This window comes from Cariama cristata, unplaced genomic scaffold, assembly GCF_000690535.1.
Source record: "Cariama cristata isolate BGI_N322 unplaced genomic scaffold, ASM69053v1 scaffold4576, whole genome shotgun sequence".
Lineage (NCBI taxonomy): Eukaryota > Metazoa > Chordata > Aves > Cariamiformes > Cariamidae > Cariama > Cariama cristata.
The window spans coordinates 37,200-47,287 of record NW_009623729.1 but is presented as its reverse complement, the minus strand read 5'-3'; the positions used below and the strand labels follow the sequence as shown (position 1 = coordinate 47,287).

The window sequence follows — 10,088 nt, the reverse complement described above, 5'->3', positions numbered from 1 at the left end:
TGCTGTATGAATTGTTTCCACTAGAGGGTTTTTCTTGATTTTGTTGTACAGCAGCTCTGTAGCTGTAGGCAAAGGGTCATTCTGTCTGGATGTGTGCCTTGTGAACAACGGTGCTAAACTTTGAGTAGGTTAAGGAGGAATGAATGGCGTAAGTAAAAAAAGAAAAAAACCTGACAAATCAGTCATGCAACTTCTAAGCTTATTTTGCCTTACAAAACACCAAGTAACCAGAGAACTATGTGCTCAAGTGATGAATTAATCTCTGCACTTTTGCATAGAATGCAAGTGCCTTAAGTGTAGTTATTTCTCTGTTTAAATAGCCTCCCAAATATGATCATTTTACATTTGCTGTGAAAATGAGTCCGTTACTTTCCACAGGAGCTTTGGTTTTGGTTTAAGTCTCTTCCTCAATAATGAAACTTCTTCTACTGAGACCCTCTTATGGCAAAGCTGATTAAAGGATAGACTTAAAACAAAAAACTGGAGAAATTTTGAAAAAATAGCATAGAACTTTCTAGTTTGGACTCACCACTTTAGAAAGGGAAACAATTTCCCCACTACCTCTGTATGCTCATTTTGTTTTAAACTTGTCAGTAACTTTGTTTTTATGCAAAATAGTTGTAATTCTTCCTCAAGTGATAAGAGGGGGATCCTTGGTAGAATTTTTTTAGTACTTTGTTTCTGTGCTGTAGCTATTGCATACGTTTGCTCAAATTAAGGAATCCTGTTGCGCTTTAGTGCACGTGCATCCACACAAAACTTAAGAGCATACTAATGGTAAAGTAGAAATGAACTGCCAAAATTGGTGCTACTTGCTGTTAGATGGCTTTTGTGTGTGGCTTTTTATGTTTTGGGGGTGGGGGTTTTCTTGTATTAAACTTTCTTGAAAAAAAACATAGAAACTTCTCTTGTTTCAGGAGAGTCTTGCTGTTGTTTATACCACGTGCTGCCCTGGTCACTACACCATATATGAACCTGTTATTAGACTGAAGGGTCAAGTGAAAACTGTACCTTCTCAGAGACCTTTTAGTTCAAAAGAAGTTCAGAGCAACGTGTTGGACTCTCATCACCTGAAAACACTTCAGCCTGTTGAATATAAAACTCTTCAGGGTATCCTACATGAAATTGGAGGAACTGGTGCATTTGTTTTCCTCTTTGCTAGGGTAAGGGGGCTGGAGGAGGATGGTGTGTTCTCCCATTTAAAATTTTCCTTGGATCTTGGGTAGCAAATCACATTCTAGCTGCCTTCATCTAGTCTGCATGTGATTTCTTTTAAAGAAAACTTGTGGAAAATACCTGTGGCATAAGACAACCTGCATGATGCAGTCTGTGTTAAATTGGAAACTTAAAAAACATTGCATAATAGAATTACAATATTGCTAGTATGTAAGATGTGGTGTTACATTCTCATTTAGAGATGGGGCTTCTAAATGTCAAAAGAGATTATTTTTAGGAGTGTTGTAGAACCGATCATACTTTTGGTCTCTACATTTTAAAGGCACTCAAATTCATTGCATATCTTTAACACTTTAAATGCAGGATATTCACAATGCAAGTATGAACAAATGTAAAGCTACATAGTGTGCAGAGCTTAGTTTTTATCTAATAAATAGTGAGAGCTTTGAGAGTACTGTTCAGCCATTTTCAAAGGCTTATCCTGTCTAAGAAAAATTGTAATTTCAAAAATATTAAGGCTGTGAACCTTAACTTAGTTACTACTTAACTGTGCCCTTTACGTGGAGAGCATAATATTTGTTTTATCTAATAAATAGTGAGAGCTTTGAGAGTACTGTTCAGCCATTTTCAAAGGCTTATCCTGTCTAAAAAATCGTAATTTCAAAAATATTAAGGCTATGAGCCTTAAGTTAGTTACCACTTAACTGTGCCCTTTACATGGAGAGCACAATATTTGTGCTAGGAGTCTCTGAAGTACTAGGGTTAATTCAAAATATTAATGTGGGCCTAAATGTGTTTGGTTTGTATGCCTCTGGCAATGGTAGTGTTCTGAAAGGTGTGTGGAGAGAGCGTTTAGAGACAGTCTTCTGGTTATGAAGACAGTCCCTGCTGTAATTTTAACACCAATAGTGAGATCTGAGAAGAAAAATCCTTATTCATGTTATTGTATTACGTAAATTTATGCTAAATACGTGCTACACATCCTGCTGTAGACTCTATTTGCATCAGTAAAACAAGCAAACAATAGATCAACTGTCAGACAGTACAAGTAGACATGTGTATAACTCTCAGGGCAGCAGAATTTACAGGTACACAGCAAGGGAACCTATAGGAACTGAAATTCTATTTATGTGAGATTTCCTTCATGTATGTTTTTGGTAAAAATACTGTTTGCTCTTTCTTGGGACTCAAGATTGTGGGAAGCAGAGAATGAAGAATGGTCCATGGTCTTCATTTATTAAATTGCTTGTCTCTTTATGGACAAAATAAAACTCTAATGTTCGACACTTCCAGGTGGAGATAGTCTAGACCTACAGGAAACCTTAATTAAAAACTTTCCTTAAACATTTAGGAAACATACTTTTCTAGGGTAAACAGAGTTTATTCTTATGGCCTATGTATTTCTTGACCTTCTGACTTTGTTGTATGGCAAGAATAAATTGGTGCCTTCTACTTAAATTTTATTTAGAACAGATTTTTTTTCTCAGATTCTTGTAGTGGTACTTTTATTTTCTTAGCAGATCATCATTTAGCACAGTAGGAATTATCACTTCAGATACAATATCCGAATGTACACACATAGGCAAAAATGAAGGTTAGGTACCTAACCTCAAAATCTTTAAAACATATTTAATCCAGAAGTTATGATTTAAGACCACAGCAAAGCATTTTTTAAGGCTTTTTTCTAAATGTTTGTCATTTAAACTGTCTTACTGAATTTGCCTTTTCTTCAGGTTGTAGAGATTAGCAGCTGTGAAGACACTCAAGCTTTAGCACTACAACTTATACTATCTTTAACAAAATACAATCAACAGAGAATACAGGAGATAGACAACTGTAATGGTTATTCCATGATTCATCGAGTGTTGATCAAACCAAAATGCATTGTTGGTTTTTGCATGCTGAAGGTAGAGTGCTCTTTAAATCTGGTATTTTGTTCAACATTAGCACAAATTTAGAAACTTCTCTGATTTTTAATTTTACATTTGAAGCTGTCTTCACAAAGGCAGAACAGTGATTTGGAGCAAGTTTGGTCTAGGAGTGTTTTGCTTTGCACTAGAAAGTCCTGATAGGTAAGGGGAGAAAAAGGAAGTGTTGAAAGACCCTGATTTCAGAGGAGGTGGGGTTGCGAGGGGGGAAGCAACTTCGTTTCTCTGAGAGCAAAGATCTTCAAGTAAGCTTAAACTGGTAAGCAATTAATAAAAATATTTGAGTGTACTTGAAAATATTTTCAAAATTATTTTTGGAATGGTCAAATAAAAATTAAGCCTCTTAAATGCTTCCAGTGGGGTTATTAAGATTAGTAACTATTTTCAAAGTTGACCAGGTAGATGTATGCCTTCCCTATCAAGAGTTTGTCTCCTTAAAGATTTTTTTTTTATAAATTGGATAGGACAATTGTACTGCTTTGTGCTTGTGACATTCAAAAAAATCTTCCTCCCTTTTCAAGACTCTCCTGGAAGGATGCTGCAGTGATGAGATTCTGTACATAAATGAAAATGGGCAATTCATGCTTGACACAGATTCTACTGCAGTTATCCAAGATGTTCAATTGTTAGAAAAGCTGCTGCTTGACTGGAAGATATGGTCTAAAGCAAAGGTAATTACTCTCATTTTTGAAAGATTAAATGTCAATATTTTTTAAAAAGTTATAAAGTATTATGAGGTCTGAAACTAATTTCTCCAGTTAGATGTCAGTAATTACTAACACTTTCTAAAATTAATGGTCCTTATTTTTGTTTGAATAGTCAGTAGTAGCATCAAGCTCCCATTACCAACGATGCAGGTAGCCTTAGCGTATTAAATTCTGTAAATGTAATGTATGTAAATGACTTGTTAGTTGCATGGATTAATTTTTTAGGGATACTTGTTAAGACTGAGGAAGACATGCCTCCTTCTGGAGTTAAACTGTTGAAAGTAACCATTGAGTGTTAATACAGCAAAAAGTATACAAAACTAGTTTTAGACAAGAAGTAATTTTTTTTGTAGCGTAATCATTAACATATGCTTTATGTATGCTAATGTTATGTTAATATATGCTTAATCATTAAAATATTAAAACTTTGTCTGAGCATAACTTTTCTGGTAGTTTGTAGTTCTGACCTGACCACTTGCAGTCATTGAGATGCTTGCTCTTAGGTGCAAAACTAACTTGACTTGATTATGTTCCTAAACTGTTTGGACTTTTTTATTCTCAGTGTGTAGACTCAGAAATGTATTTTTGAAGCTGTGCTCTTGTTTCGTTTTTGTTTTTCAGCAAGGTGTTTGGGAAACTCTGTTAGCAGCTCTAGAAATCCTTATCAGAGCTAACCATCACCAACAGATGTTTAACATTAAACAGCTATTGAAAGCTCAAGTGGTACATCACTTCTTGTTAACTTGTCAGGTTCTGCAGGTACTTTCACTCTGAAATCCTACTTTGTGCTTGGCAAATACTCTGTTTTACTTGTGGGAGGAGAGACTAAATGCTACAGAAAAACCCTACTGCAGCAGACTGTCATTTGTGCTTCCAGACCCCTTACATCTTCAGCAGGCACTGTTGCTGTAAACCGATACAGTTCCCTCCTGGGTGCTCTATTTACTGCTGGACAGAAGGGGCAAGAGATTTTAACCATCTGGTACTATTTGAAAACCTAGGCACCAGGTTACTTACGCAATCCATACGTGATTAGGAGCTGAAATGAACTGTGACCCTTTTAGAAAGACCTGAGATGTCTCTTTCTAGTTCAAGTCTTCATAACTGAAAAACATAGATATTGTGTGAGTAGTAGAAACTGTCTGTCCTGCATCTCACCAGTGCGAACAGGGCAACCGGCTCAGTCTGAGCGCTCCTCTCAAAATTTTGATTCAGTAGTAGCTTCTTCCAGGGCATGGAGATAGCTGTTCTAAAAAGGACTTTGAGGAATTGCTTCAGCCCTTTGATAGACACTTCTTAGGAATGATTTTGAAATGGTTTCCTGCTTATAGTACATACATATTTTCACAACCAGATATTGTAATCCCTATTTTTCTATCTTACATTCCTTTTTATTCTGAGTTTCTAACACATGAAATGCATTTACTGTTTTTCCCTCTTAATTATTTTTTAATGTGTCTTTTAATCATTTTAGTTGCTGCAGATTTTGAATTTCTTCATTGTTATGTGGTATTCCCTACTTTTGGGACTTGTTAGTGGTATAGTCAACTTTTAAAATTGTGTATTAATGCAAATGTCTAGATGGAGAATGTTGCATAGTATTTTCCCTGTCTTTTGCACATGAGTACAAACACTAACATATGTGCCTATTGAGGAAAGAGAATTTCTTAGTTAAAAAAGCTACTCAAATTGGACAACAATGATTTGGCAATTTTGGGGAAATGATGGAATGGGAGATAAAACTATATAAACTATTCTCTTCAAAAACTTCCCTTAAATTAACTTCATTTAGTCTTTTCATACAGCAGTCTCAGTTAAGATGCTTGGGTACCAAAAAAAGAGGTGAAATTTAGAGAAGTTATAAACAAGTTAATTGCCATGCTTACAGTACAGTGAAGATTCCCAGAAATTTCTTGGAAGTCCTGTTCTAAAATAATTGTTCAGTTAATAGACTTTTTCAAATAGCCATTGTCAAACTATACAGAATGCTTGATCAAGCAGGAATTATAAATTATCAATGAAATCTCAAATGTATATGTTTATAAAAATGGCTATTGAAGTGGAAATATAGAAGACCCAGCGTGGCACTGTTCAGAAAGTTCTTAATATGTTTGAAATGTTAGTATCGGCAACTATTTTAATTTCCGTACAAATGTGTAATACAAGGACAGTAAACTATACTTTCAATGGTGATTCACATCCTGAGACTCCAGCATTTCAAGTCAGAATAGTATTGTACGCAGAAGATGTTAATTTTCTAAAAATAAACTTGCATAACATCCACAATACTTTGTTCGCGCCTGAATTTTGAGTGTGCTGGACTTGGGTAACATTGAATAGGTACAGTAGCCCCTCTCAAATTAAAGAATACAGGCTTTATTACTTAAGCTTTTTTTTCTTGTCTGTTCTTCTTCTACAGCATGACAACTTTAAAAAACAAAGACAATTTCTGTCAAATTAAAAATACAAGTAACTTAGTTGTACTGCTCTTCCTTTCTAGGAGCATAAAGAAGGGCACCTTGCATCCCTGCCTCGGGAGGTTTGCAGGTCATTTGTGAAAATAATTGAAGAAGTACTTGGATCTCCCCCAGACCTGGAATTGCTGACACTGGTCTTCAATTTCCTCTTAGCAGTTCACCCTCCCACTAATACATATGTTTGCCACAATCCTACCAACTTCTACTTTTCCCTGCACATAGGTAGATATCATATGTCACATTTAACTAGAAATAAACAATAAGATAACAATCTAGTCATAAATTAATATCTAAAAATATCTTTCAGTCTTATTTACTATTCTATTAATATATTCTTTGATTGCTATATTGTAATGTCTATATATAAAAAATTATTGAACTATTGGGACTTACTAAAAGTAGTTTACAGTACTGAGAGAGATTCTAGTTAGACTTTGCTTGCTTGGCTTACTTAGAGCTTTCTTCTGTCTACAGCCATAGATAGTCTCTCTGGTGGTTATGTCTTTAACTTTCTTTAAAGTTTGATGCTGCTAAGTGGAACGCATAACGTTCGCTCGCTGTATGGACACATTTGCCTGTGGGCAAATCTTAGAGAAAAACATCTAACTTACCTGTAAAGGGAGCTTCTTCAGAAATATGTGTATATGGTCCTGTCTCCATCTCTACTTTCTTGTTTACTGTTTCTGAATTCCTAGAAAAAGAAAAGGCCAGAGGGGCATTTTTAGCAAATGATCAGTTGTGCTGCAAGATGTCGTTGGCAGCACTATCAGTGCATTGCGTACGAGTTACTCAAAGTACCTGTGTGCTTTGAGGTGTGCAGATGTAGGACAACAGCTGTCTTTATCTGTACTAGATGATCGCTTGGGCAAAATGAGTGGTAGGAGCTTTAAAAATTCTTTCTTACTCTAAGAGTGAGAAACTGGTAGATGTATAGTTCATGCTTCAATATTAGCATTGTACAACCTTAGCCATAGCTTATGTAAATATGGAAAGCATCATCCAGGTTTGAAATGTTTTCTCCTTTTGCAGATGCCTGTGTACCTCCAGTCTTAGTAATCAGTTTCAAAGACAGTACAGTTGTTTTTGTTGGTATCTGTCCTCTAATACTAATAGGTGTAAAAGTCTGAGTAGGAGTAGAATGCACTTTTTGATACTTTGACATGGCAAAAGGTCAAAGTTATTACTGCTTGTATGCTTGCAAGGACCATCTTTAAATGTAATTACTTTAGAACAGCATAATATTTTCAGTGTTCTGAAGTAAACTTTAGTGATGTATCACTAAAACAAAAAATTGTTCTCAAGTGCTTTTTCTCAGGTGCTTGTGAGTCGAGCACTTCTCATGAGCCTCCAGTGGTTAGCTTGAAATGTAACCTGGCTACTATGAGTCTAAATATATCAAGAATGCAAACTTAAAGCTTTTGTGTAACTTTTCCCCTTTTCTTTCTAGATGGCAAGATTTTTCAGGAGAAGGTTGAATCACTGAGGTACCTGAGAAATTCCAGTAGTGGTGGGAAGTCAGTAGACAGTTCTGCATTTGTGATTACAACTCCAACTGGATTTACAGCTTTACCACTGGGAGGTAAAACAATGCTGGAAAACCAAGGACATTAAGACAAAGTCCTCTGGTAGTTAACTAGAGTGCCTGAAAGTATTACTTTCCCACAGATATTTATTACAAAGCTCCCCTTGCCCCTTGGAGCTTGATGCCTGAGCAGCAGAATAAGAATGATGGACTTGAACATGCTACCTAAACTGCTCTTCATTCTCAAGTTGAGACAAATTCCCACATTGATGGCTCAGGCAGTGAAGTGGACCAGATAGCTAAACAGTTTCATTTTTCAAACAGACCTGCTAGAGGTATATCAGCATGCCTTAACCAGGCAATAGTTGAAATAGTGAGCTGAGCCATAAGCAGCTATCCTATCTCTGCAAAAAGCATTATGCTGATACTTCTCTTAATTTGTGCATAATTGTTAACATCATCTAAATACAGTGTTAAAGCATTGACATTTAGTTCTACTGCAGGTGTGTATACTGTTCCTACATGACAGAGGGTGGGAAAGTATCTCTTATAAAGAACAACTTAGATACCTTGGTTATATAAATTAAAATTGAATAGTTTTCTGGAAACAATCTCATTATATAGCATGCTAAATAAGTTGAGGTCTGTAAAGATAACTGCATTAATCAGGTTTGAATTCCTCTGCTATAGATGCTAACATAGTGTGAAGTTATTAGTTCAAGCTGGTAATTTTTTTCAGTTGGTGTGCATAATGTAAGCAAGTTTACCAATATATACAAAACAGGAGACAAGTGGAAACAAATTACTCTGATCCCTAACTTAGCTGCTATATATTTCAGATCATGTATGACTAGGCTATATTCTGTGTATCACCAACATAATACCTTTCACAATTGATGTCTGGTTGCTGCTTTGCTTAGGAAAAGCAAATTGAGTCTTCAAACACTACTTCAGTTGAAACAGTGTTAGTTCAAGTGTCTTTTACTAAAAGCGGTGATATGAAGAGCAGACCACAGTACTAAATTGTGTGTGGAATTAGTCATTCTCCCATATGGATTATATATGAAAACTTAATCTTCTAAACTGAGTATTTTTTTATATCAATAGTACCAAACTCCTGTTCTTGAATAAAGATTATTCATGTGTGCCAGAGGAATACTCAACATAAATTTTTGTGAAAATAGGTGTTTGGGTATTGTGGTTCTGAATTTGAATTTCTAAATTTAGGTAAAATATTTTAAATGGTATGTTCATTAGATAACTTGCTACCTGCATATGGGTTTGCAGTTTGTTCCACTACCTCCTAATGTGTGTGGAAACCTGGCTGTTAAGATTGTTACAGCTATATAGATCCTTCCTGTTGTCTGAAGGCCAACTTGATCTGGCTATGTTTGCACATGCATGTATAGTTATATATTTCTTTTATATCTCATTTAAAAAAAAAATATGCCTGATGCATAACATTGCATTACTACTAACTGGTGCATAATTTTCAAAATACTGCTGAGTGAATAAAATCTCCTTTTCCTAGACTAACAGAAAGCTTCTACCAGTCTTGTATAGAAACTGCTTTCCCCTCTTAAAAATATATTTTATGAAAGACATCTGTAATGTGCTCTAAAAGTTTTACTGTTTCAGGTCAAAATCACAGAATCATAGAATCACAGACTGGTTTGGTTGGAAGGGACCTTACAGACCATGAAGTTCCAAGCCCCTGCCATGGACAGGGACACCTTCCACCAGACCAGGTTGCTCAAAGCCCCATCCAGCCTGGCCCTGACCTCTCCCGGGGAGGGGGCAGCCCCAGCTTCTCTGGGCAACCTCTGCCACTGCCTCACCACCCTCACTGGGAAGAATTTCTTCCTTATATCTCATCTAAATCTTCCCCCTTCCAGTTTAAAGCCATTGCCCCTTGTCCTATCACTCCATGCCCTTGTAAAAAGTCCCTCCCCAGCTTTCTTGTGGGCCCCTTTAGGTACTGGAAGGCTGCTCTTAAGGTCTGCCCGGAGCCTTCTCTTCTCCAGGCTGAACAACCTCAACAAAGGAAGCCCTGTTAAATTATGCAGTGTTTTGTTATAAATCTGAAGTGCATATAAAGCCTTAGTGCAAAAGGGTTGGTGTGTAGTGTTTCAATGCTTGGCGAAATGTGTTGGTGGATTGGAAATCTTAAACAAGAGCTCCAAATAAAGCAACCTGCTCTATTTGACCCTGCTTTGAGCAAGGAGGTTGGGCTAGTCGATCTCCAGCGGTGTCTTCCACCCTCAACGATGATTCTGTA

The 10,088-nt window shown here is 36.3% G+C and overlaps 1 protein-coding gene across 2 annotated transcripts in view; it reads left to right on the top strand.

Moving 5' to 3' along the window:
- Window positions 1-10,088, top strand: part of LYST (lysosomal trafficking regulator) — a 69,256-nt gene that overhangs the window by 26,920 nt on the left and 32,248 nt on the right. For both annotated transcript variants that reach the window (XM_009702869.1, XM_009702868.1), the window contains exons 15-20: window positions 918-1,163; window positions 2,910-3,083; window positions 3,626-3,775; window positions 4,433-4,570; window positions 6,312-6,510; window positions 7,736-7,867. In XM_009702869.1, coding sequence (XP_009701171.1) covers window positions 918-1,163; window positions 2,910-3,083; window positions 3,626-3,775; window positions 4,433-4,570; window positions 6,312-6,510; window positions 7,736-7,867 — 1,039 coding nt within the window. The remainder of the gene's footprint in view (window positions 1-917; window positions 1,164-2,909; window positions 3,084-3,625; window positions 3,776-4,432; window positions 4,571-6,311; window positions 6,511-7,735; window positions 7,868-10,088) is intronic.